At 39.6% G+C, this 27984-nt stretch overlaps 1 protein-coding gene across 5 annotated transcripts; it reads left to right on the top strand.

The window, feature by feature from the left end:
* The first annotated feature begins 1160 nt into the window (after positions 1-1160).
* On the top strand, positions 1161-27909 carry MATR3 (matrin 3). 5 transcript variants are annotated; one of them, XM_040603993.1, is made up of 15 exons: positions 1353-1589; positions 9564-10637; positions 15092-15153; positions 15679-15720; positions 15990-16093; positions 17111-17163; positions 17617-17742; positions 18370-18495; positions 18680-18850; positions 20122-20253; positions 21377-21420; positions 21892-22282; positions 23928-24321; positions 24924-25045; positions 26651-27909. In XM_040603993.1, exons 2-15 carry the CDS (start codon positions 9747-9749, stop codon positions 26699-26701), a joined length of 2709 nt encoding a protein of 902 aa, XP_040459927.1. In that variant the 5' UTR covers positions 1353-1589; positions 9564-9746; the 3' UTR covers positions 26702-27909. The 5 variants fall into 5 exon arrangements, with proteins under 5 accessions (XP_040459931.1, XP_040459932.1, XP_040459927.1 ...); XM_040603994.1 differs by having other exon boundaries at positions 1402-1419; XM_040603997.1 differs by lacking the exons at positions 1353-1589; positions 9564-10637 and adding an exon at positions 1161-1253.
* Positions 27910-27984: the final 75 nt, after the last annotated feature.

Below are 27984 nucleotides of genomic sequence, written 5' to 3' on the forward strand. Positions count from 1 at the left end.
AGACACTTTGCCCTGCTTTTACTGCTCAGCAGTACTGGAGCACAGAAGCATTGTTAGCTTAGATTTATGTGTTTGTTTTTGAACACTTAATTGTTTTTTATCTTGAGCTGAATTTCTTGTGTTTGTTCTCTGAGCACTTTCATATTATTTCAACATGTATTTTGTACCAATCCCAGTTTTTTCAAATACCTTCTGTGTTATTGTTTCATTGTGCTCTCCAGCCACATATAGAGAAGAAAAATCAGCTTGTGATGCATTCAAAGGGCAGATTTCTTTCCCCTGGAAACTGAATTCAGCTACACACCCTCACCTTTGTAAAGCTGCTGAACACAGCAGCTTCCCAGATGATGGAGAGACCCGTTCTTTCGCCAAAAAAATAAATTAGAAAGAGAGATATTGACTATGAAAGATTTTCAAATCATAAATAGTATTTGCCCGACTGTACGAGTGCTACTTTGGTCACAAAACCAGCCCGCGCAGGGAGCGCGCAGGGAAGGTGAACTTCCCCCGTACGGCGCAAGGTGGCAGTGCTGGCTCGGATGAAAGGGAAAGCCTTGCGCAGAGGCTGCAGGGGTGTTTTACCAGAATCTTCTAATGACCGTAATAGTCATCGAGAGCCCATTGTCTTAAATATTTGAGATGGTAACGTCTTCGTTCTGCTGAGAGCAGTGCTTAGGCTTGAGCTGGCAGAGCATAGCCGCCCTGTTCGCCAGGGCCCGGCCTGAGGAGCTCCAGGGCTGAGCACCTGCCCTGTTACAGCACCAACAACGCTCGGGGGTTGGAAGGGCCAAGTGGCAGCGAGAAATCCTTATTACCTCGGCCAAATACAGGCTGAAGCGCTTAGCTAGCGTTAACCGTCCCTCTGTTTCCAGTCACGGAAAGCAAAGGAGGCAGCAGCCCTGAGGAGAGCCCGGTCTGAGGAGGGTTCCTCTTTGCCGGGGCTGGGGGACACGTTTCTTTCTCGCCTAGGGTCCAGAGTGCACCGTCCCCGTCCCTCCGGCTGCCACCCCGCGGCCCTCCGGGCGTGGCGGGCGAGGGCGGGAAGCGCCGAGAAGGCCGAGGGCAGCCGCGAACCCGCAGTCTCGCGCATCCCCTCAGCGCCGGCCGGGAGGCGGGGCCAGGCGGGTGATGCCCCGCCCCGCCCCGCCCCCGAGCGGCTTCCCATCCGCCCCCGCGGGAGCGCGCGGACAATGAGCGGGGGGCAAGCAGCTGGCCGGCGCGGCGCGGCGCGGCGGGGCTCTCGCGAGATCAGGGTGAGCGGCTTCCCCCCCCTCTCGCGAGAACTGGGTCGGCGGCGCCTCCCTCTCCGCCCCCCCGCCGGGCCACATCCACACACGGAGGGCGGGGCGGGGGCCGTCGCCACCGGGCGGAGCGGCGCGGAGCGGAGGCGCGGAGCGGAGTCGAGCGGCCGCCGGGCACGTGAGCAGGCGGGCTGCGGGCGGGCGTGCTCTCGCGAGTGCGGCGAGACGTGCGCGGGGTTCGCGCAGCCGCCTCCCTCCGTCCCTCCCTTCCTCTCTCCCTCCCTCCCCCGCCGCTGGTGCGACAGCGAACGGGCGGCGCCGCCGCGCTCCCTTCCCGCCGGCCCGCAGGTAGGAGCGGCGCTGCGGCCGCCCCCGGCCCGCCGCCATGTTGGGAGTCGGCGCGGGCGGCCGCCGCTCCGCGGGGAGGGGGGGAAGCGGCCGTTAGGAACGGCCGCGGGGGGGAGCGGGCTGGGCGCGCATGCGGGAGCGGCCAGCCCGGGCAGGCCGGTGCCGCGGCCCCGCCACTGCCCCCGGGCCGCCCGCAGCGCCCGCCGGCGCCCCCGCGCGCTGCCTGGCGGTACTGCGGGCGGGCCGCGCCGCGCGGCCTCCGGCGGGCCCGAACAAAGCGCGGCCCGGCCCGGGCCCGCGGCGCCCCTTGCCGGCAGGGCGGGCTCTCGGCGGCGGCCCCCTGCCCTGGCCGCCCCCCCCCCGGGCCGGCGGGAGGACTTCACATCGGTCGCTCGGGAAAACGTGTTCCCGGGGTGGACCCGGCTGCATCGGCGCTTCGGCCCCGGCTGGAGCTCGGGCCCAGCGCCCCGGTAGCGCGGCCGGGCCTGCCGCCTCCCCACGGCGTGTGGCCTCCCCCACGGGGAGGGCCGTCACTCTCCAGAACTGCTGGGTTTGATGTTTTTCTGGCGTTAAGAATTAATGAATCGAGCATTAAGAATACTGACAGTGGAAGCATCCGTTTGACTCTTCTTTCTACTCAGTTTCACTTTCATACAGATTAAGCTGCGGTTATAAATCATGCCGCAGGGGTATTCATTTTTTCTCCTGTGGTGGATTAATAACGTTCTCCGCTTTAAAAAGCGCATATTTTGTTTCCTGAGGCAAAGTAATGAGATACAAATTTCACCTGTGGTGAAAATAAGCAAAAGTTAAAAAGAATTTTCTGGGAACCTGAAGAACCACTTCGTTCTGATAACGAAGCATTTATGCTATAGAAAGAAAGCTGAAAAATCCCTCCTAAATGTACAGCTCTTTTCCTTTCGACGAACCATACCTTTGGGGAAAAAAGTACCTGATACTGTTTTAAATCGTTGCACGGTCTGTATCCTTTTCATTCAGCCCTAAATTCTCAAGTTTTTTCGAACTGTCAGTGGTGTAGGTGGTCCTGACTTCCAGCAGAGCAGCTCCTGCTGAGAACGCAGCTCTCTGGCCGGTCTGTGTGGTTTTCCTGCTTCAGAAGAGGAACGGGGAGCGTTTTCTGATACTTCTTTATAAGGAATCTCTTGATGCAGTGGTTTAATCTTCCTGAATTTGGAAACACGTTTAATACATTGAAAACTTTAGCATATTAGAGTCTTATATTAGTTTTTCAAAATGCAGTGAATCATATATTAACATTTTAATGTATTACCGAGAAATTGGTGAATATCTGTCTTGAATTTTACCAAAAACCTCACAAAATTGTTTATTACAGAACTACACGGAATAATTAAATTTGAGTGAGGATACTGGCACTTGAGACTTGTACATCTGTGTGTTAAGTGGCAACCCAATATCCCACTGTTTTACATTGGGCACTAGGTAAGGAGATGGTCAAAATTCTGTAATTTGTCATTCAGATTTCACTTCTTAATGATTCCTCTGACGTTTGCAGTGTCACAAGCCTTCTTTTGGTGTTTTAGAGAAGCTATCCAAAATTACTGTGTATTGGAAACTGAAGTTTTCAGTGTTACGCACATATCTAGGTGTTACGTACATCCCCACACTAAGTGATGGGAAGAATAACAAAGAGAAAATCCTAAATGAATCTTTAAAATGTGAATATCTATGTTCCTGAAGGTAAAAACAAAAAACCAATTAAGGGGGAGGGGAGAAGAGTCAGTCTGTAAGGCTCTAAACTAAATTAAGTATCCATGGTATTACAATCCATACAACTGAAGTATGATTGCCACCTGGTTTATTCAGGAATACACTTAAAAATGTTTTTTTGGTGGGAATTATTTACTTTAATTGTCTACTGCCCTTCTCTGACTTGCACACATCTCTGCTGAGAGTTTTGGTGAATGAGGATATTTTGTAATTAATACTTGACAGTGTTCTGGGTAGCTCAGCAGATGTGAGAGAGAAGCTGTTGTAAGCAAAGCTGCAAAGGAATTAACAAATAACCTGAATGGAAATAATTTATCAGTGTATTTTTGTACCCTCCATGCTATTTGCACTCTTCCTTGTTGCTCTGTCAACATGTTGTGAAAACAAAAGTGAATACCTCTCAGTATTTCTGAGCGAACTTAGCTTGCAAGTGTGTAAGTACCATATTGTGTGGTCATAACTTAAACAAGAGGGGTTTTATTTTGAGCAGTGAAACAGTCCCTTGATTCTTCTCTGCAGCTAGAATACATCTCCGCAACCTCATGCAAGATTTCAGCTGGGAAAGAATGCAATTTCATCCCAGCTCTGGAAATGCCTGTAGGCAGGCTTAAATTCACTGATTAGTCAGAAGGCTTTTTAATCACCTACCAGATAAGAATACAAAAATGTTCGGGTTTTGTTTTTTAAAAAAGTAGAATTGGTTCTCTGTTGCTGTAATTAATTCTGATTTGGTCTGGCTTTGGATCGTTTTGTGTGACCTAATTTTTTTTTTAATAATTATGGTATATTCTGTGGGTTTTGTCAAAGTTTTTGTGCCTGTGTGGCTTTTCATCTCCACAACTGATGTGAATGAATAGTGATTATCTCCTCGGTTTGCCAAGTGCATGAACATACCATCGTTATTACCAGTGCTTCCAGTCTGAGATCCTACATCATTCTGCAGTGACTTCTGTTGAACCAAGTCTTAATGTCTTCATGGAGCTTTTCATAGGTGTTGGAACTTCTGTACATCCGTTTTATTGTAGAGTTGGAGCTCTGAAAGTTGCAGAGTGGACGTAGAAGTAGTAGGAAGGAGCGCGTGGAAGCCATAGAGGTAATTGTGTGTTTATGGAGTGGTCAGTAGATGTGACAGCAATTTTTCAGCATGTCCCTGACTGGTTCTGTTTTCTCTTTCTAAAAATACACATTTTTTGCCTCTCTTACTCTTCCTGTACTACTCTTGGACCCTTTTTTCATTCATGTTGTTTCTGTAAAGGAGTAAAAGCACTGTTTTCCATGCACTTCTTACAGAAAGGGTGCTTGAATTTTAATAAATTCTGTAATGAGCAGAGGTAGGAAATGAGCTTTTTTTGAATGCTCTTTTTGCAATGCTCTTTTCTGCTTTCAGATGTTGAAATTTGTAAGTTATTTTAAGATTCTTAATTGCTAGTCGTTTTAATTTCCCATTTTATAAATGTTTTTCATATGTAATACTTCTCTGTTCTAAAGCAATCGTCTGTTACAGTAACTTCAGATCTTAGATTGTGTGCTCCTCTGATCAAGCAAGTCACTGAGATGAAGCTGAACATAATCCTAACAAGTGAGACTCTTGCAGTTGTTCTGCCTGAAACAGGTCATCTAATCTATGCACACAGAAAAAGTGCATGCATCCGGTGTGCCAGGTGCTGCTTAATTATTGAGGTCATGACCTTTGAAGATAGTTGAACAAGAGGAATTGTTTTCTTGCAGGCAAAACAGCGACATTAAATAGCCACTCTGAACACTGGTACCTGAAATGGGTGATGATCTGTGTTTTCTCTGTCTAGGGCTGCTAAACAATTCCTCCTTTGCCTTTGGAAAGACAATGGCCTTTTCTCTATTGTCCAAGCCACAATTAATCCCATAGATTTCAGATTCATTAGACTTGGTCTTTCAGGGCCTAGATAACATCTGCTTCCAATTTCCTTGTGAGTTCTTGTTGTTACTACCATTAATTCTCAGAGCAACGTGGGGAGCTGTCTTGTCTGAATTTGTCACTTGGATTTCCAGATCTCTTCCGTCGGTAACTTTTTGCCATAATGTGTTGGAGAGTTTTGCTGAGAAACATGCGAAGTCTTCCATAGCAGAATAGATTGCTTCAAAAGGGACTGCTGCACCTGGTGTAACGCATAAAGGAGGAGAAGAAAAATCCATGGGTTTTTATACAAACGGTTGTGGATGTGAAACTTCTTCAAGACTTTTTTCCCCAAGCGTGTACGGTCTTCCAGAGTGGTGTGGTGTGTTACAAACTGAGGGGTGTGGTTTTTTTCAGCTTGCAGATTATTTAATGTTTTTACCAAAATTGAGTTTATTTGATTAAATTCCACGTGTTTTGAGTCAATCTGGTTGTGAAGTGAAAGTGAAACTGACTAGAAAGTGGAAACAGTTATTTTTTAATTGCTGAGAATTTTCTATAAATAGTGGAAAAAGAACGAGTAAAAGATGAGTTGTTCTAAAAGCAAGATTAATATTAAAGCTACAATATGTATGCACAGATTAAAAACAACTGAGTGGTAGAAGGAATAGGGAGCTAGGGAATTACTTTTGACCTACTGGTATTCCATAAAAGGTGGTAATCTAAAGCTACAGTGTTCAGCATGATCAATATATCCCAAGAATTCACTGAATTAAATATTAATTTTGTTCCTGAAAACAGTTTATGTGGAGCAAGAGTCCTGTAACCTTTATTGAAAATCAGTTTTACATGAAAATCAGCTGCATTTTGGCCTTTATTTGGTAGCAGTGTATTCTGTAGGATTCAAATTTCTTATTTTTGTTGTCTGCCTTTACAGAAAACTCTTTTGAAGCTTGATAGATATAAAGTGTGGGTTTTTCATTGTCCACATTTGTCTGGAAATCTAGTAACATTTTGACTTTCAACTTATTTCAAGATTGCTTTATATTATATATTTTCAAATCTTAATATGGCCAAATTTCTGTCCACAGATCTTAAAAATGTGTATCTGAAAGCCTGTTCCCAGTAAAGCCGAAATGACATGAAGAACAATTAGCATAACACTTTCAACTCTGCTAAATCATGTCTGGATCTTTAGACAGCTTTGTTCAGTCATACTCATCTTGTTGCTGTGACTCAGTTGATGGCACACCCGCTTAAAAGCTGGCATTGGTCTGTGGGAACCTGTCTCTATCAGATACTGACATGAAATCTTTCAGAAGTGATCAACACATGAAATGCTGTCTTAGAATCACATATTAAACCTGACCATGTGGAAGTTAAACGTTCTTTGGTGGGATTTTTAGACCTCTTCCCCCGCCCTTGTTTTGTTGTCTTCATCTGATCTTAAAGAATTGGGATGGTTAGGAGTAGAGTACAGCAACTGCAAGATGACAGTGATAAATAGTGTCAGTGATAAATTATTTTTTTTTTTTTAGCATAACTTAGAAACTTAGTTTTTGTAAGTACTTCACTCAAATACCTAATTAGGTGTAGGGCAGTTTACTGGCTAGCGCACCAACTGCCAATGTTATGGTCTGTCTTCATCATACAATTGTCTTACTGTTCCACTTCATGCTTTTTCATAGATTGTTCCTCTTTGTTTCTTTGTCTCAGTTTGTCCCCCCCCCATGTTTTCTGTTTTTATTTTTCCCTTTGCTGCTTTCTTCTGTGGGTGTTTGCAGCAGCACGGTGTAGTTATGTAAAACCTCCATGTGTATGTGGGGTCAAAGCATGGCATGTAATCGGGTTCTCTGCAGCCCAGGTCTGTGCCAGGCTGGGATGTGATGGGTTTTGTTCTCTGCTAATCTCTCCTGAGCAGTGGACAGTGAAGTCCCAGTTGAAAATTGTGACTGGGATTAGTGAGCATCTGTTCAAAGAGAAAGGGTTTTTTTGAAAAGTGGAGAACTTTCCTGTTTTAGTGAAAACTAATAGTGCAGGTCCTTGCATTAGCAGCAGGACCCACCGTGGCTTTCCTGACCACACGGCTGACTGCTGAATCACTGTCAGGGTCAGGTTTGTAAAGCCCTCTGGAATACCTGATTTTATGATGAACGTAGTAAGTTCAGTTCTGTAAGTGTGTGAATGAACTACAAGGAAATCTATATGTAAAGATTGAAAGAGTAAGGGTTACCTTGTAAAATTGTCATAAAGTACTTTGATTACTGAATGTATGTAAGATAAAACACAATACCCAGGTGAATATTTTTTTCCTCTCATGTTTGAACTCTAAAGAGTCTTGATTTTTACAATGTAATTCTTAACTGCTTTCTATTAGGTGTTCTCTGGTGTAGTCAGCTTGTCCTGGATATCTCACTTAAAATTTGCTTCATCTGCTCTCCCTGTATTCCTGTTTTATTGTTTTCTTCTGAAGCTTTTTGCAGTGCTTTTCTGTCTTCTGCCTCAGATACTTTTAAACTTAATTCCATCGCCATGTTTCTTGATCTCTAACTCTTAACCAAATGTTACACAATTAAGCTTACTTCAAGTGACTGCAATGTATGTGGATTTTAAAAGCATAGCTGAAATATAAGTTTAGATACACTGATAATGGGATACGTAGCAAGATGGATAAAGCAGTTGCTTTTCAAAGATGGAGTTGTGTGGGTTTTGTGTACTTTATATATCTCGCATAAAATCCATTCTTGTTCTACATAAATGCGTATTTTTTTTAACATGCTGCTACTGAGAAAGAAAATGCAAGTGTTTTTCAACTTAAAGTAGAAAAAGCTTTGCGCTGTTGAAATAGGGCCCTGGATTGGGTAGGCAGCTGGGACAGAGACATGCTCATAACCTTGACCTTTTTTCTTCTGTTTCCAGTACAAGAGAAACTGCCTTCTGCAGAACTGGTCTCTTCAAGGAATAATCCTTGCTTTAATTTTGTGCTTTCCATTCCTCTCTAAGTGTACCTGTTCTCTTAGAAACTGATTTGGAGCTATGCAATTTGTGCCTGTTGCTTTTTCAAGTGATTGTGTTTCATGTGCATCTGAGCGGCAGTGCTGGAGAAGCAAAACTGCTCTGCAGAGATTTGAAAGGGCTTTACCTCATCGGGGACCCAAGAACAACATATTCCGGGTGGAATTTTTTCATGTGTGCTGAATTGCTTTACATTTTGTGTACTTAAGCCAAGGCTGAAAGAGTATGGGGAGAAGCATTACAGTTTATTTCTGCTCTGCACTTTAAAAAAAAAAAAAAAGTCTTGTGAAGTATATCCATTACACCATAAAATACACTGTGGATATTGATAATACAGTTCAGTTAAAACTGCCCAAATATTTAGTATTTTTAGTGGGATCCAAGGGCAGATACCTCTCTCATGACTATTGTTTCAGGATCTTTAACTACCACATGTGGTCATGGTTATCAGAGTGTTGGGCCTGAAGGAAGGCAACAGTATGCTGATAAGAGACAGACACCGGTGGCCTGCAGGGCTGGCTGGGGGCATCGTGCCATCTCCTGACTCACCTAGTATCTCTTTCTGCAGGAGCAGGGTTTTCCTTAGCTCTCCCATCCCAGTACAAAGCCTGATGCTTGTGGTCTGAGAGTACAGGCTGATGTCACAGCTGCAATGTAACACGAAAGAATCACTTTCTAAGTGCTATTATCGGTATAACTGCAATTTGAGCAAGAGGTCTTGTTTACTTCCTGCAAAATTTAAAACTTATTTTTCTTGTTCACATCTGTCTTCACATCAGTAATTTGAATTTTACTGCATAAAGATTAAATATTATGTTTGGTCTTATTTACCAGATCTTAACAGCGGAAACTTTTTGCCCAAACTTCAGTTACTTTTAACTTCCTCTCGTCCTGTTCTGTGGTGGTATAGGTTTCGTTTTCAAATATGTATTATATGCCAAAGTCATCTTGGATTCTATGAGCTTAATTTTTTTGTGGTCTTCTCATAGACACAGTACAGTAATATAGGCTATAAACAAAACCATTAACCAGAGATCAAGGCTTATGTGCTAGTAAACTTTAGATGCTTTCAGACATCCCAAACTTCTGAAATTCACTTGTCTTCAGTATGAAAGTAGCTTTTTGTAGAAGAGGAGTAGTATGTATAGGAAACACTGCTGTATTTTTATCTGAAATAATATACGTAGGTTCTGGGTACCTCTTGAACCTGTTAAGTTATGTAATAAAAGCCTTGTAAGATTGAGATCTTTAATGTTTTTTAGATCAACATGATGCATAAGTTTAAAACTGCATCTGTTTAAAGGGATTTATGACTAAACCTGCTTGTTTTTCTACAGAATTGTCTGGTGTTTCTCAGCTTGAAGAAGATCTGCAGTCATTATTGATCCTCTTTCTTGGCGTTACCATTTTTGAAGTGAAGTTTGCCTAGCTTTCTAGTGTGAGCTCTCTTTTCAGCCATCTTTAAAAAAAAAAAAAAGGAAATTTTTTGATCCATAAAGTAGACAAGCTATAGTTCTACAATGTCCAAGTCATTCCAGCAGTCATCTCTGAGTAGGGATTCACAAGGTCATGGCCGTGACCTCTCTGCAGGAATAGGCCTTCTTGCTGCTGCTACCCAGTCTTTAAATATGCCAGCATCTCTTGGAAGGATGAACCAGGGTACTGCACGCCTTGCTAGCTTAATGAATCTTGGAATGAGTTCTTCATTGAACCAACAAGGATCTCATAGTGCACTGTCTTCTGGTAGTACCTCTTCCCATAATTTGCAGTCTATATTTAACATTGGAAGTAGAGGTCCGCTCCCTTTGTCTTCTCAGCACCGTGGAGATGCAGACCAGGCCACTAACATTTTGGCCAGCTTTGGTCTGTCTGCTAGAGACTTAGATGAACTGAGTCGCTATCCCGAGGACAAGATCACTCCTGAAAACTTGCCTCAGATCCTTCTACAACTTAAAAGGAGGAGAGCTGAAGAAGGTTATGGTAGAGATGGCAGATCATCCACACGGGAACCACCGTACAGAGTACCTAGGGATGATTGGGAAGAAAAAAGGCATTTTAGAAGAGATAGCTTTGATGATCGTGGTCCTAGTCTCAACCCAGTGGTTGACTATGACCATGGAAGTCGTTCTCAAGAATCTGGTTATTATGACAGAATGGATTATGAAGATGACAGATTAAGAGATGGAGAAAGGTGTAGGGATGAATCTTTTTATGGTGAGACTTCGCATAACTATCATAAATTTGACAGTGAGTATGACAGAATGGGTCGTGGTCCTGGTCCTGAGAGATCTCTCTTTGAGAAAAAGAGAGGTGCTCCTCCAAATAGCAATATTGAAGACTTCCATGGATTCTTACCGAAGGGTTATCCCCATCTGTGCTCTATATGTGATATGCCAGTTCATTCTAATAAGGTGAGTTATGCACCAGATACTTCTGTTTTCCTTTACGTTGTAGTATCTGTTCTGTTTTTACCTATTTCTTTAATTATTTCTATAGCCTGGTTGCTTTTGAAATGATCTGAAAGTTGGTTTGAGAGTGAAAAAGGCACTTGGTTTATTTACAAGGTAATTGTTAACAAACGTTGTAAACCAGGGCTTTACATTAATGTGTTTTGTTTGCCCAGATTGCTTAGCTTCAAGTCAAAACAGCTATCATCTACTGGGATATCTTATTTATATTTTACATCTACATGTTCTCTTAACCACAAACATCTGGCATTCAAGTAGTTTTTGGGTGGGTTTTTTTATTTTTTGTTGGTTTGGGGTTTTTTTGCAGTGTATCTACTGTGCTATTCAGGAAGCTAGTTTCAGCTCTCCTCCACATCTGTCTTGATTGCTGATTTATATGTAGTTAAGATGCGTTCTTGCAGAGTTCTGCTTTTTCCCTGTCCAAAGGGAAAGAGTTAATGTAGAGCCCTGGAACTTATTTGCAAAAGTAAAAACCACGTTTTAGATTAGCTCATTCTTGCCTTTTTAATTTCACTTTAACACTCTATCTCATACTATGGCTGAAATTTGTCGTCATTTTTCTCCCTTTTCACAACTTTCTTAGACACTTCAGACTCACTTTTTATTGTCACATGTTGCATCTATCCCTGTAGACTCTCTGAGCAATCAGTCTGCTGTTGCAGTATCCTGCTCTGTGTTCCTAGTAGTAGTGTTCTTTACTTGGCTCACAAGTAGAGTGGATCTTCGGGTATATTTAGTATGCTGAGACTTCCCTCTTAGTTTATTCATGAGTAGTTCAACTCTCTGCAAAGGTAGCAGGTTACTCAAAATGGCCTGTTTTATTCAGACGTTATTTTCAGAGCCTTCTCACCTTCAGCTTGTCCAATTTTACTCATCTTGCTGATTTTCAGTGTACTAGGCAATTTAATTGGCTAATACAGTGGCCCTCTTGTCACAATTAGTGGCTGATTAGCTTGAAGGCCTTCAATTGAAAATACAATACATGCTATTACTGTAAAATTGATACAATGTGGAATTGCTGTTACTAACCATTTATTTACAGTTACCTCTCAAAAAGTGCTGCTTCTGTACATCTGTAATCTTTTTGAAATGAGAATTAATCTGTACCTGCAAGGAAATGATCAAACCAGCTTTAGAGCGCACACTGTGTAACTCCAGCTGATCTGACAGTTTATGAACTTGTGTTGCTTTAATTACTTTTATATTTTAAAAAATCACAGTAATCCGGGTTTCTTGTCTCCTGTATTTGACGTGTATTTTCATAAAAGGTTTAAAGTGCTAACAGTTTAGATGCCATGCTCAGTTCTGTAAAAGGACTTCATTTGGTTAGATTGAAAACATAAACTTCTGAGGCCCTTGAAGATGGCAACCAATAATCCTGTAAGTAGGGTTCTTTTTAGCACTTTATTTTAAAGCCTTGTGGTTCTTAGTTTGCTTTGGTGTGCAGATCTGTTGAAAGGATATCCAGCATGAAGTATCTTTCCAGGTATGAGAAATACCAAATTCTTATGACAGCATAATTTAAGTAGCTGACTTCTTTGGTAAGGTGTGAAACATCTGGGTTTTTAGGAATATGCTTTGACTTTAACTCTAGTACACCACAAAGTATTTGAGATTGAATCATCTGTTTCTTATGACCCAAGTTTGGGCTTTGTTTCTAATTTCAGAATCATGTTAGAGCAAGAATTTTTCTCTTTCTCTCCTTTTTTCCTCTGCTTTGCATATCTAACAGTTACAGAAAGTCTTGTTTTGTCTCCCACAAAATTGAATCAAGTAGACTGTAACTTTTAAAGTAATCTGATCTGAACCAAAATTTATGGAAAGCAGAAAGGGAATGCTTTTCTTAGCTGGGACAACGTAAACTTTCCACTGCAGTATCAAAATACCACTTTTCCCACCTCCAAATAAAAATATCATAGAAAATTTTCTTGACGTGTATAATACAGAAATGTATATTTTAAGCCCAAGCAAGTGGTAAAACACCCTTAGAGTAATGTAAACTGGCAGACTAGTCCTCTTTTTATTTTACTGGTATTATTAATAGCTTCTTTATGTTGATACATCTATTTAAGACCAAGTTTGTTTTCTGTCTAATTGTGAAGTAAATTGTGTCCCAGGTTTTTTTAGTCAATTTGTCAATCCTGATGCCTTTGTCAAGGAGTGAGGTGTTAGATGTGGAGGGATTGTTTTCCCTGCCGAAGAAAAAGGCTGATGCAACATGAGCAGATGAATTTGGAGGTTAAACATTTGAAACGGTGGTACATCTCTAAGGAAAAATATGGCTGTGTCCCTAATAAAGGGCTGTCTAAAATTAGGTGCTTAAGTTTGGCCTAATTTTTTGAAGAACAGCGTGTCCTCTTGCTTGCATCAATTGAGACAAAAGGTAATCTGAGTTTTAAGGAACTCAGTTTGGATTTTCTCTACTTTGGGTGTTCATGTTAATTTTAGCGCCTGTAAGTACCTAGTTCTCTGAAACCTCAGAGGAGTGATGCTTCAGACTGGATAGAGGCAGGGAGCAGAGGGAAGTCCAGATTAAAAATTGTACTTCATAAAAAAGTTCCTGAAAACTTTCCCGGAGTGGGTGGGATCCTAAGTTATATGTCAGGTCTCCTTTTTTAAAAAGCATTTGAAGTGTAGTACGAATTAAATCTCCCAGACTGTGGCTCTAATTTGCAGATAACTTTTACTTCAGGTTATGATATTTTACATTACATCTTAAGACATCTTCAAAGCATGTTATATATAGCAGAACCAGCCACCAAGGCTTTACAGATAGTGCACCCAAATTTAGAGGGTTTTTTAGTGTTTGAAGGACTGCTTTCTGTTGTATAGTACAAAAACTTGTTAGCAAGTTTTAAACTGAAGAAATTTTGGGTTTATGTATTGATGTTTCATAGGTAGGTTTGCTTTGGGTTTTTGGTGGGGTTTTTTCATCGTAATTGCCAGCTTATTTATCAATAGTTGCAGAGCCTACCTCTTGTGCAGTTAACAAGAAGTGGTGCCCTCACTTTACTTTATCTTTACTTCATCTTCTTGATAAAATGAATGAAGGTTTCATCTTGCTCCACATTATATTTTGTGTATCATGGAGTAATACTTCAGTGTAGCTTAACAACAGTAATTTATGGGGCACTTTAAATCCAGGTTTTTGTCCTTTGTGGAAAGTGTATAGTAGGCATTTAGCATATGGAAACACTACAGTAAGCCTCAGGAGTGTCTCATTGTGTCCAGAAGAATGGCTATAGTGTGGTGGAAACTAATAATCAGGAAAGATGAGAGATTAGGAAAAAATCATTTGTGGGTGCTGAGCAGAAATACACATGTAAGAAGAGACACACAAAACAGTTGGCCAGTGCAGTGTATGTGTTCACAGTTGAAAATGTAGTCAGTAAGAGAAAACCTTCAGGTGTTAAAACTGCTCCCCAAAGATCTAGAATTACTCTCCTTCACTTCTCTGTGAACCTAAAGCTAACTTGCCCTGTGTGTCTCTGCTGATCCCTTTGCTTACTGAAGAGCAGCAGAGTGGAAATTAGACTGGTTCGCAGATGTGCTGCAGAAGTTCTGTCATTTTACAAATGTGAATGTAGCACCAACTAGTTCTGTTACTTGTGAGAACGTGGAGATTGTACGCTCTACTTCAATAAAGGAGTCCCCATGCCTCTTCTCCTCTTAAAGTAACTCTCTCCCCTCATAATCAAAATAGTCTACAGAGAAAAAGTAGAAAACCCTCATTCCTTCCTGGTGCTAAAGTCAGAACCAGAAGGTGTTTTACTTGGCTGGTTTGGTTTAATTACATTGTTCCTCCTTTGTACCATCTTGATTTAGATCTCCTTATTTTCTTGATTATTCCCCTCAAACAGTCATATATTTTTATATTTTACCTGTATACTTGTAGTTTGTCCTAGCTACGCACTTTCATTTCTTTTAGTCTTTCCTTTCTGAATTCCTTGCAATTTCTTGGCTTCTTTATGGTTCTAAAAACTTGAATGGTTAGTTCACGTTAATCTTTAAAAGTCTGAGGAACGAAGCAGAGAGAGTGGAGGAAATTCTCAAATCACTGAAGACACAATAACTTTGCATCCAGTTCTAAAAGTTGAAATCGCAGTAATGTGCGTGCATGCTGTAGCAGCTATCCCTGGTACGCTTTGCACCTCTGAGGCAGGATCGGCCCGTAGAGGCAAGGCATTTTTCATCAGATGCTTTTTTTACCCAGGTTAGCAGTTCAGGTAGGCCCAATTTCAGTGTGTCTTGAAAGCACTACAAAAAGAGATTTTGTTATCGATGTATCTTCGATACCTCAGCTTAGAAGAGAAGATACTGCACTATACGACAGTATTTTGTTAAAAAATGGCTTGCCATATGTGGCTGTTAACTTTTAATTATTTACTTTGCTGCAGGAGTGGAACCATCATATCAATGGAGCGACTCACAGCCGACGTTGTCAGCTGCTGCTTGAAATGTATGAATTTGAAGTACAGTAAACATTCTTGTGGCATGAGGGCATGTACAACTAAATGGTTAATTATGTTGCACAAAGCAGGTTTGGAAGACATGCTGTGCCTTGTGGGGAATAGAAACAACTAAAAAGAGCACCTTCAGGACAAAAAAGGGATCTTGGTTCATAACTTCTGAATCCTGCTGATCTATATGTAACGTTTTAAAGAGAGGATCTTGAACGATTGAGAATCTGTTGTATTCACTTATACTATAGTAATTATTGTTGTAGGACAAACTGTGTGCAGTTTGTATTGGAAATTGGCAGGCATGTTACAGATTAGTGTCAGAAGCTTATTTTAAGGACAGCATTTCTATTCTGTCCATAGGTACTGTTCATGCCTCTTGTAGTGGTCCTGTAGTGGGCAGCAGTACTATGTGTTTTACCTGTGTTAACATACAGAGGTATCACTGATTGTATGAAAATTATTACGTAGGTAGAGGATATTGTGTTTTTCTTAATTTCTTTTTTTGTTGTTGTTCTTTTAAGATATCCAGAATGGAATCCTGATAGCGATTCAGGACATGGAATGTAAGTAGTAATTAATTTTAAAGTATTCATAACTTTATTTGAAGCAGAGGATGTTCTTTTTACGTGAAACAACACACCTCTTCAGATAGATACTGCCCTTCGTTTTCTACTAGCTGAAGAGCAGCAGTAAAAGTAGCAAAAGTTGACTTCTCCTTTGATGCTCTGCAGGGTTCTTTTAGGGTTTTTGAGAATGAAAACTTCAGATTTTTGGTTTATAATTTTGGCCTGGTTTTGGTCTAGAACTAAGGCATGTTTTCCCTTCTTTCTAGGGGTGATCCCTTTATGTTGCAGCAGTCCACAAATCCTGCACCAGGAATTCTGGGACCACCGCCACCTCCATTCCACCTTGGAGGACCTCCTGTTGGGCCAAGAGGTAACATCAACAGGCACCTACTTTTGCAAAACTTAAGTTCTTGATTATTTTTTTAATCTTGTTTCAATGTTACCAGTGGTTTAGAACAACAAAACAAAACATTCACTTTTCTGACCAGTGGAACTGAAACTTTTTTTTTCCTGTCTAAATTTTTTTTATCTATCTTCTCATTAGTCACATGTTGGTAGGGTTTTTCTGGTGAAACTTGCAGGAATTCAGTGTCCGAAGTGGTTTCCCACTGCCCCCACTTAATTCCAAATGAATTTGACGAGTAGATTTGAATAGCAACTGAGAAATGGGAAGTAGATGATGCAAGCCTCCTCTTCCCAGTAAGGCAGGCTAAGAATCAGGTTCTTGCCCGAAATGGTTACTTCCTACTTTTTAAGTAGTTCAAGTGACAAAAAGAGCAAAACTAATTAATTTACCTAGGTATCCTGACATCCTGAAGTATTTCAGATAGTTCAAAGGAATTTTTAGCTGATGCATTCTTACTTATTTCATTAAAACAGTACTGTTAATTTTTCAAAACATCTCAAACTTGACTTTGAGCCAAACTATCTGAAAGGCTTTTTTCAGGTGTTTCCTAGTAAGGTGGGCATTATGATAGAATTGGTGATTTTTTTAGAACCAAAACTAGGGAGTCTTTCTCTACACCTAAAACCACAATTGTAAAAAGTATATGTTAGTTAAGGAGATCTCACATTTTGTGATATATTTACTATAAAAAATTGTACTCTGAACCAGGAGAGATTTTCAGTGGGCTTTACGTATTCTGTGCTATTTCTGCACAGCAGTAAATGCAGCTTTTTCTGATGTTAAGCTGAAATTGAATGATCAGGAAGGAGGACCTAAAGTTACAAAAGCTCTGAAATAAATGAACAGCCTTTTCAGATTAATGAAATAGTTTGTAAAAATTGATGTCATTCTGGTTTAGGATTACAAGAACTTGTGAAAAGACATGTTAATACCGTTCTTAAGGGTTGACCTAAGCTTGGTCTTTCTTCTAATTTCTTAAAGGAGCTGGAAATGGAAATATGCAGGGACCGAGACACATGCAAAAGGGCAGAGTGGTTAGTATTAAAAACTTGTCTTTTTTTAAACAATTTTATGTTGTGTGGTTGTTTTTTTGTTTTCATAAGCTTTTTCTTGAATGAATAGATTGTGTTCAGTAGTGAGATTTTGGGATTTGTGTGGAAATACTGAAGCTTTGGAATAAGATTGGGGTTTCATTGTGCCAAGTACTCTACAAAATCTTTGTTCCAAAACTGTACAGACCCTATTTAAACTTGTGGTGAAACTGTGACATGGACATACAGAAAGGCACTTTGGCATGGCGGGCATTTTCCTCTGAAAATCCCTGGATGTTCTGTGCCTTTCCCGTATGCATCTTGTTTTGATTACTACTGAAGATTTAAAATTTTTTTAAAAAATTATACAAGTAGAGCAGAGCCTTGACAGACTTTTTAAGGTTAGCTGATAGACATTTTCTTTCATGTTCCGTTATCTTGCTCTGCCTTCAATAGGAGACAAGCAGGGTTGTTCACATCATGGATTTCCAGAGGGGAAAGAACTTGAGATACCAGCTGCTTCAGCTTGTTGAACCGTTTGGAATAATTACAAATCACCTGATTCTAAACAAAATCAATGAGGTAAGATTAGGCCCTCTAGTACTGCTGTTGGCACTGCTTGGTGTCTTCTAGTATGTTTATGCTTATTGTCTAAGCTTAATTTTTGTAAAAGGACTTACTCTGCTACCAAGCAAGATGACAGATGTATCACAAAGGTCGTGTGTGTGAAGGGAGGAGTGACTAGTACGTGTCTTTCCAGGAATGCTGTAGTACTGCTTTTCAACTTAAATACTGTTAAAAAATCCTTCTTGGTGGTGGTTCATAGCTTTCTCAAAAATACTCTATGCTTGCAAATTCTGTTCTTGCTCTAATTTTCTCTGAAAACATAGTTGGTCTTAGTTTATATGACACAGTGTTGTAATGTGAAGCATGGAAAAAGCCAGTATCATAGAAAAAAGCAGGAAGCAATTGAATGTTCTGAATCCAAATCTAAGTGGAATGTAAACAAACCAAACAGTTCTATTTGTGTACCTAAATAAAGTATGTGAAATTAATGCCGAGCTTTGCAGGTCAGTTAATGTTGTAACCAAAAAGCAGGTTTTGTCTTTCATGCACCTGTTTTTACAGGAAAGAAAGGAATAGCTTGAGTTTTAAACAAAAATACTAACTTTTGAAGGAGTAGCACTTAATTTGTTTTTATGATTTCAGGCATTTATTGAAATGTCAACCACTGAAGATGCCCAGGCTGCAGTAGAATACTATTCAACAACACCTGCGCTGGTGTTTGGTAAACCAGTCAGAGTCCACTTGTCACAGAAATACAAAAGAATAAAGGTAAAACACTTCTACTTTTTCTAAAATTGCCTGATTTTAATCTGGAGCAGTCGGTGTTAGAAGGCCATTACATTTAAGTTATTCTTAATTTATGTGCTTCTCAGCTGGATCAACTTAATCAAGGGACAGTTACACATTTATATTTTGTGTGTACTTTAAAAAATTTCATTCCCTCTAATTTTAGAAACCCGAGGGTAAACCGGACCAAAAAACTGAGCCGCCAAAACCAGAGCTCGGTCGTGTGATTCACCTCAGCAATTTACCTCACTCGGGATACTCTGACAATGCAGTACTCAAACTGGCTGAACCATATGGAAAAATTAAGAACTACATACTCATGAGAATGAAAAGCCAGGTAACTGATGATAGGAACATGTATGTGTGAAGATTTGAAGCTAGGGTTTTTAACTGAGATGAAGTGATGTGGTTTTAATTGGTGCATTTGTAGACTTTCTGCTTTGTCATAGATACAGAAATTAGGGGTCTATGTAGGTGGCATTTTTCTGTCTAGCTTACTGTGAAATGTTACTGTCATGTGAGCTGCTTTAAAAAAAAAAAAGCCTCAACTGTGAAGAAGGTATATTTAGCATTGAGGCTTCATTTTTGTTATGCAAATCTCTAGGAGTCTTGGAACTTTTTTAAGGCTGAAAAAAATTACCTGTGAAACATTAACAAATATATTCCACTATTACATGAGGTTTTTTGTTTACCCTTCATTTTTCATTCTTAAAAATGGACAAAAGCAGCAGTTTTGCTGTGGCTCTCTTAACAAAAGTTGGAAAAATAGTACATTGTATGTGAATAGCAGAATGCTTTGTGCATGTATGTGGTTCCTATAAATACATAGGTGTGTGTTTAGTTCTTTTTTTTTTTTTTAGCTTTGCTGTCCCAGCTTGCTGCTCCCATGAGTTAAAAAGGAAATTCCAGTGTTTCTTCAAAGAGACAATTGTCTGAATCCCCTAATGCCATACTTGTGGAGTGAAAGATTGCTAGAATCTATTGTATGACCCCTAGGAAGTCCTCCCTGACCTTACTTCACTAGAAGAATAAAATCCCTTGCTGTCTGAATTGGATGCAGGAATGCCCTTCTTCAGTCTGCCAATGCTAGTTTAGCACAGCTGTGTTTTTAAAAGCTTATTCAGCGAACTTAGTGTGCCATAGGCTTGTTTTCTTGGAGGAATGCCTCACAAAGCAGGGCTTAGAGACCAGCAGTTGCTGTGTTTCTGTTTCGGGCTACTGTTGAAAAGTAAGATGCACTGGGGTAGTTTCTTAGCTACCCTGGAATTCCCAGATATTTAAGCTTCAAATAAATGTGTTTCATTGTCCAGATGCTTTTGATTTGGAATCATATTTTACTTTATGGTGGCATTTGTTTTGCAGATTTTTCTAATACCTGTTTAATCTCAGAACTTTCTATGGGACTATTACTGGATTGAAAAGCTCAGGTGTATAGAGCACTTTGGTAAATTTTAAACTGTACAGCTGTTTTGGACAGGAGGGATATAGCTAAATCCCACAATTTTGTTTCGGCATTTGGAGATGTTGTGTTTTAATAAGTTAAATAGCTTTGTCTGCAAAAGTGTTGTGTATTTTGTAGTCCTTTTTAACAGGTGTTAATATTTTCAGGCATTCATTGAGATGGAGACCAGAGAAGATGCTTTAGCTATGGTTGAGCATTGTGCCAACAAAGCGCTTTGGTTCCAAGGCAGATGTGTGAAAGTGGATTTATCTGAAAAATACAAGAAACTGGTGTTAAGGGTAAGTAGTGTGTTTAGTTTGTTAATTGTAGTTGAAGGTGTAAAGTGAAGTAAAAGACAATTATCACTTATGGAGAATTCAGAGCCGCTTGTATAATGGAATTTGCTTTAGTTTTTTCTGGCTACTTAAGTGCAATTACTTAGCCTTAGTGTGGTGTTATGAGGCCTAGAACAAAGTGAAAGGATTTTCCTTCCAGACTCCTTTTTAAACTGTGCAGTATTAATAACAGAATGAGTTTCTTGTGTTGGATGCCATCCAAAACCTTTTTTGTTTAGCACCAGAAAGCTTTTTGATCCCTGTTGTGGACACTAACCCCAACTACCTAGATAGATAGTCTAACGATTTAATTTTGGAGAATAAGCTTTGTCAAAACTTAAGATGTAACTGCACCTCTGCCTGTGCAGTTCATGTCAAGGAGGGAAGGGTTAGCTGATGAGTTTGGGTTTTTTACATAACACCAGGCTAATACTTCTGCAATTATAAGACTTTTCTCCATCGGACTAGGACGGTAGGTAGAAAAGCAGGACAAATCTGAACTGTCCAGCTGTCTCATAAAAATACAAGCTTTCTGTTGTGGAGTATAAAGAGATCTGTATCGCACATAATTATGCACCAAAAATGAACCCTTTGTGGCACATGCAAATACTTAACGGATTCATTGAACAGTTTTCCATGTTAACTGCCATACAAGTGGAATTTCATATTCAGTTAAGTCATAAATGTGTGAGTCTGCTAAAGCTTTACATGTAGCCCACTGCTAATAGTAAGGAAGAGTACAGACAAAGACTGATTTGTGCCACTGCCTGCACAGCGCTGTATCGATTCGTAAGCAAAAGAGGAATTGTGTATAATTATTCTGGAGCAGGATGTTCCATTTGTTTTGTATTGAATAACTGATGGTTACTGTGAATAAAGACGTGGGATTTCTAGGCTGGTAAGGTCCTGGCTAACATAATAGCAGTTTATTAATTGGTGGGTAGGTGGGCATGGTGAAAGAGTACCTGTGGATTAACATAATTGGAAGCGCTTGGCTAAATTGTGCTGCCTTGTCTGAATTAATGCTGCAACAGCTGTATAAATAATACTCTACTGGGAATTACAAATTTCTTTCATTCTATTTTAGATTCCAAACAAAGGAGTTGAACTGCTGAAAAAGGATAAAACTAGGTAATGTCCTATTGCTAAAGCATTATGTTGTTTAAAGGAAATATGACAACACCGTATCCAGAGTATAGAAATTATGCAAAAGTAGTCAGGCAAGCTTTGAGATCAAAGTGGTGTTTGTTGTGCCCTGAGATTAACTGTTTCTAATACGCTACCTACCCTCTTCCTCTAATGGTGGCGCTTTCACAGCCTCTTCAGGCTCCTCAGGAAATCTTTTCCAGTCCTTAATTAGCTGTGCCTTCCTGCAGTTTAAACCCACAAGCAGTTGTCCTACCTTGTAAGGACGGTTCCTCCTTGCAGCAGCTTTTTGCATATTAGAAGAATGGTATCCTTCGAGGTTCCCCTCACCCTTCCGTTTCCTGAACTAAAACACCATCTTTTTCAGGCTTGTCTAGGAAAATATAACCTACCTCTTCTTTAGTAATTTCTGGGCTCTGTTCAGGTTGACAAGCAAGTATTCTTTGTTCTTAACAGAAAGAGAACATATTCTCCAGACAGCAAAGATTCTCCAAGTGATAAGAAGTCTAAAACAGATGCTACTCAGAAACCTGAAAGTGGCAGTGTAGAAGATAAGGTGAAAGAGGAGAAACAAGATGATGCTGCTGAGCCATCGGGCACTAAAAGTAGTGAACAGGCAGACCAAGATGAGCCGAGTTTACTCCTTGAATCTGAAGATGAGCTGCTAGTGGATGAGGAGGAAGCAGCAGCACTGTTAGAAAGTGGCAGCTCAGCAGGAGATGATGCAGATGTTGCCAATTTAGCTGATGTAACTACTGAAGAAAAAAAGGACACAGCTGATGATGTGACCGTAAAAACTGAGGGGAATGTTGTGGCCAGTCCAGCAACAAAGAAAAAGCTTAAAAAGGTAATCTATAGCAAGGTACCTGAGTGTGGAAAACCCTGTCTATCTTAAATAGCACACCACAGTACATTCTATTTCAGATCTTTTTCTGTGGGTCTTTAAAACACATGCATGGCACACCTGTCTGAAGAGAAACGGGTGTTAAAGCTCCTGTGAAGAAAATGGAAGAATCCCATTGGATGTAGCTTGCAGATGGAATCAGTTATAAATCACTGTTTCTGTTTTGACAGAAACTGTTAACTTGTGGGCTTCTACCCATGTTGCTTCCTGGGGTTTTTCTTGCCTTTCTCTTCACCCCTTTTTTGACTAATACTAAGCAGCCAGGAGCTATTTTCTCCTGAGCAGTCTCTGGTGAGACTGGCTGTAGTTACTCTTACGAGCACAGAGCAGAACAGGACACTCAAACTGATTTGGGACTTGAGGTTAATCTAGACTTGGACAAAATTGTATGTACCTCTACACTTTGTGCTTAGTCAGAAAGGTAGGCAAGTCCATATGTGGTTAGCAGAGGCCTATTTTCAGTTGGAGGGGGGGAAAATAGTGTCAGGATGCCTTCAGTCAGAGGGTACTTGCTTTGAATTCCATTTTTCTCACCAGATGATCCCACACATGATTATTTTTTTTGTCCTGCCAGCTGCTTTTTTCAATTGTGTTGAGTTATATAGAGTAGTACCTTTGTTGATTTGGCATGTTGTTTTGCAAAAAAGTAAGGTATGTTCCTTGTTCTTAATGAATGAAGCATGCATGGTTTTCAGTTTGGGGGAATCTTTCCATCAGGAAGCTAGTTACACTAGCAGTATTAATTCCAACACCATGTAACAGCAGTGATGTGATTATTTCTTATTGTGTGGGTATCTGTTATAAACTGCCTCAAAATCCAGACTTGCTTCCTTGAAGACCTACATTCTTAGAGCACAGATACAAAGCTAATGCTGTTGCAGTACTGCTCACGATTGCTGTTAAGCATGTGGAATACTGATGTCTCCATATCTGCAGGAATGTTAAAAAAAAAATTGGAATTCAGACATAGTGAAGCTGGATGTTAAGAGACTTCCAGAGCTTTGGTGGTTGGTGGGTTTTGGGTTTTTTGTTTTTGTTTGGAAGCTCCAGGCTTTCCACTGGTTGAAAAAGAGGTCTTAATTTTAATTTTTTATGAACTGTCATACTATTAGTGAGCACAGATTTGTTCTGGTAAGGTTTTACCTTTTATGCAGGCATGAATTTGAGGATCTTGTAGGACTGTCTCAAATAGAAAGAAAACTTGTGCATTCCAAAATGACTTCCACTTGAAATTAAAATACTCGTGTTAAAAGGACTTTCACAGTAAGAATTGAACAAAAAAGATACTGAAATTCAAGTTGAAGATCACATGTTGCTATGATAGAACAGTGGACCCTCATGATGCAAAAAAAAAAAATAAATTATGAAATTGAACACTTGGTTGTGGGACAGTGGATTACATTTAAAAAGAGCTTGTTACACTTCTGCATGCTTGAGTAACATTTTGAATGAGTGAGGTAGGTCTTGAAGGAAGAATTTGAGCATTTTTCCAGGGAATTTGGAGAAGATATTTCTCTGCTGAAATTTAAGACAGTTTGAGGGAAACATTTAAGAATAAGCTGACATAAGGAAAACATTTTCTCAACAGCGATACGTGGGTGGCTTTCCACGGAGCATGGAAGGTTTTGTCACTCTAGATGAGGTTGGTGATGAAGAAGACTCGGATCATCAAAAACTCCGCAAGTCAGGTTTGGCAGTAAAATCTGCTGGCAAAAATGACGATAGTTTGGCAGAAATCAAGGTAGACAAGATTGAGGAGCCAGAGCAGGAAAATGAAACGATAGAAAATGGAACCAAAACCGAAGATAATTCAAAAGCTGAAACTGTTGAGGCTTCTGATACAGCAACAGCACAGGATACTGAGAAGAATGCCCATGAAAATACAGACACCCAGGATGAACAGGAAACAAAGAATGTCCAAGAGAAATCTCTTGTTCCAGATGAATTTAGGATTGGGCCATACCAGCCAAATGTTCCTGTTGGTAAGGCTGTTTCTGTTTCTTTGCAAAATATGTCTGTGCATTGAAGTAGCATTTCTCATTTCATTTGACTTTTTATTTCTGGCAACACATGGCCTCTGAGCCTCTCATTCTAGTGCTTTCCACTCTTCCCCTTCTTCACTCCTCCCCTAACCCTAGTATTTTCTTTCTTTTTTCCCTTATTTTCATACAGTTCTTCATAACACTTTCCTTAGGCAGAAATTAAATTGGAAGAGGTGTATTTTAGCAATATAAATTCAACTAATAGCACAAATCACAATAGTGGTAATAGTTTAGATTCATACTAAATACTCAGAACTTAGAAACTGATCACAGAACATTGTTAGTTCTTTTGAAGGAACTAATAAAATGGACCCTTAATCTGAAAGGTTGATTTTAAACTTAAAAAAAAAAAAAAGCCTGCACATATTTAATTATTACTAGGCCCTGGCTTGACTAAACTAAAACAAGGACTTTTAAAGATAAAGCAGCTTTTAATGTAAAGTGAATTATGGTTTTAAGATTTAGCTGAAATGACATATGACATTAAAAGAAATGATGTAGAGTAGATCTCTTAGTTTATTTTGTGGTGTTTACTTCTCTAGGTGTGAATTATGTGGTACCCAAAACAGGGTTTTATTGCAAATTGTGTTCCCTGTTCTACACAAATGAAGATGTTGCAAAAAAGACCCATTGCAGCAGCCTTCCTCATTATCAAAAGTTGAAGGTAAGGCAAAAACTTGTTCATTTTAAATGGCGTGATTATTTCCTGGGGAATAGATCTGAATGAGACTGGATTAAAGAGAAAAAAAAAAAAGCTTTCAGGCAGTGGAAATTGGCTTACTCTATAACTTCTAACTCAAGCTAGACCTCTCAGAGGTCTCTAATTCAAGCTAGACCTCTCTTCATCTTGTGAAAATAATACACAGGATACACAGTTTAAAGATGGGCTCCAGCACTTTTTTGTAAATTTGGATTAAAGATGGCATTCCAATTGGAGTAAAGGCCAGGCTTAGAACTAGTGGCACAGAGTAAATACAGATGACTTAAATCCCTTTCAGTTGGCCCTTTAAGAACGGGCCTAAACTGAAATCTATATATATTTAAAAAAAAAAAATCCGTATTTGCAACTTCTGATTTTGTGAGCATGTTTTACAATTTCTAATTGGATTAGGTATCACATGATTGCATGGCATGAATCATAATGCTGCTGCTGTATCTTTGTGTACTGTGAGCTGCTTTTTTAAATACCACCTCTGAGAAAGGGAAATCCTAAATGAAATTCTAACAATAATGCAGTGTTCACATAAATTGATTTCATATCAGTTGATTATTGAGCTGAAAACAATGCCCGGGGGTTTCATAGAAAAGAAGGGTGGCATCTCAGACTCCGAATGTTTGCTTTCTCCCTTAATAATAGGGAACCCTAAACAAATAGAATGCCCTGGAAGGCAGATGGCACAAATAAATATTGCAAAGCAAACAACACTACAAGGAGTAGATCAGAAAATTAATTACCATGCAGAACCTTTTAGAAAGAAAAAACCCACCTCATCCATCACCCATAGCTTTTTTTTTCTTTTTTTTTTCCATTGAGGTACCTGACTATGGGACTTTAAAGACTTGATGTGAAAGGGGAAGTGGGGGAAATAATCCAAATTTATTAACTTTTATCACTTAAATGAAGCATGATTTGCTTTTTCCATGGCACAAATGACTAGTGAGCTGCTCTTGAATGACTTTGTAACATTGGTGGTATTTTAGAACGGGGTAAGGAAGGGGGGGAAACACAGGTTTTGTTTCACAATGTCAAGGCAGTTCTCTAGCAGGGAGCCTCATTGGCTTTGAGAGCAGTAAGAGCAGATAAATAGATGAATTGATACAGCTACGAAATGTCATCGAAGTGACAATAAATTCCTCAAGCTTGCAAAATAACCCTTCTCTAGGGAGGGGAGATGTTTTGTCCCTGGCTTCATAGATTGCAAATTCCAACCAGGTAAGTGGCACAATTGCTGTCACAAGCCCGTGACGAAATTGAAAATAATTCTCTTGGCTTGCCAGCCTGTTAGGGAAGCATTAACAGCAGGGCCAGGTCAGTGTTTGCAGAGGCTGCCATGCAGCGTTTGCTGGTGGCGTAGTGATAGTGCGGTGCTTCAGAGGAGCTCCACTTCACTTCAGGATGCAGAGAAGTGCCAGTCCTGTTTGTTGTGACCATTGCCATTAATATTTGCAGATTTTATAACTTGAAAAGGGTATTTGTTTCTATTGTTGATGTTGTGACTATAACAAACTCTTTAAATATATGCAAAATATGATTGCTTTCTTTTAACAGAAAATTCTGGATAAAATGGCAGAAGACCACAGGCAAAAGAAAGAAGCTTAAAAGGAAGGAAGGATGTAAGGAAAACAGTGGCTTTGTTTTTAATGTTAATCTTTTTTAAAAGCAGTACAAGTAGTAGATGGAAATACTGTATTCTTTTTTGGTTTAGTGAAATACAGTAGGCATTATAGGTCCGTTCATGTGTTAAATGTTGTAGCAAAAATATGCAGTTAAGTTAATGACAAAAATTTGTTCTTAATGTGAGAATAGCAACAAGTTTTCATTTTGACACTTCAAGCTATTAAAGAAAATATCTTGCACCCTTGTGGAAAGCTCATCTATGGGAAGAAAGCCTCATTTAAGTGAAATTTACTACTTTCAAGCTTCAGAAATTCTTTCAGTTCCATTCTCAATAAAAAATAAAAAGTAACACTGTTTTTTTTATTTTATCTAGAACATTCCATATTTCAGTCTGAGCCTAGCAGATGCTAATTTTGAGTGTAAGGCTGTCATTGCATTTCATTTTCGAAAAGTCTTTAAATGTAAGTTGCTTTTTTAAATGTTGAATTGCAGTTTCTTTTAATGTCATTGCTGTTACATAGCAAATAGAAAAATTAGTGATTAGTCAGCTTTACAACTTTGTGATTTTTTTTCTAAGCTCTTGATAGACTTTCCTATTCAGCTATTCCGTGTATTTTTAGTGAAAAGTAAATGCCCATACTTCTCTGACCAGTATTATTTCTTGAGCTCTTCCTGCTTTTACTTGAATCTTGTAGCTGTCGTACATCTCTAGTATATTCGGAAGAAGCATTTGAGTCCTGAAATGTAAAAAAGGTACCTTTATATTCTTCACATGTAATTTTTTCATACCTGCTTTTTAAAACAGTTTTTGTTAAAATCTGGTTTCATCAAGAATCTTTAGAACTGTGCTCTTAATGTACCTGCACATGTGATATGTGAACAGGAATTTGCATGTGTAACCTGTGTTTATCTGTAGTTTTTGTTATTTACTGCTTATTTGTGAATTCAGGTTACTAAAGTGATTTACCAATAAACAAGGCTAGGCAACAGTAATCTGTTATAGATGTTTGGCATGTTAACCAATGTGTCTACTGCACTCTTTACTCCTGTGTTCATGATACCACACTGAAATGCTAGCTCTCTTTTTAAAATTTGCATGTCTTAACACCTGTGATTTAGCAGCTTACTGCATAACTTTTCTTTCTCTTTCCTTTGTTTCCAAACAAATTAAAATATCACTTGTTAAAACACTGGTAGGCATATTCTGCTGACAGTTTTATTTCTTGAGTTTTACAGTATTTTTATCAAAGTTGAAGTTCAAGCCA

This window comes from Falco naumanni, chromosome 8, assembly GCF_017639655.2.
Source record: "Falco naumanni isolate bFalNau1 chromosome 8, bFalNau1.pat, whole genome shotgun sequence".
NCBI lineage: Eukaryota > Metazoa > Chordata > Aves > Falconiformes > Falconidae > Falco > Falco naumanni.

What these genes read in the sequence shown, in the direction of transcription:
- MATR3 (XM_040603993.1), top strand. Translation starts at nt 9,747, where the DNA reads ATGTCCAAGTCATTCCAGCAGTCATCTCTGAGTAGGGATTCACAAGGT. An exon ending in ACATGCAAAAGGGCAGAGTG is followed by an intron (nt 17,164 to 17,616) that starts GTTAGTATTAAA and finishes TGCCTTCAATAG; the next exon opens with GAGACAAGCAGGGTTGTTCA. An exon ending in TTCTAAACAAAATCAATGAG is followed by an intron (nt 17,743 to 18,369) that starts GTAAGATTAGGC and finishes TTATGATTTCAG; the next exon opens with GCATTTATTGAAATGTCAAC.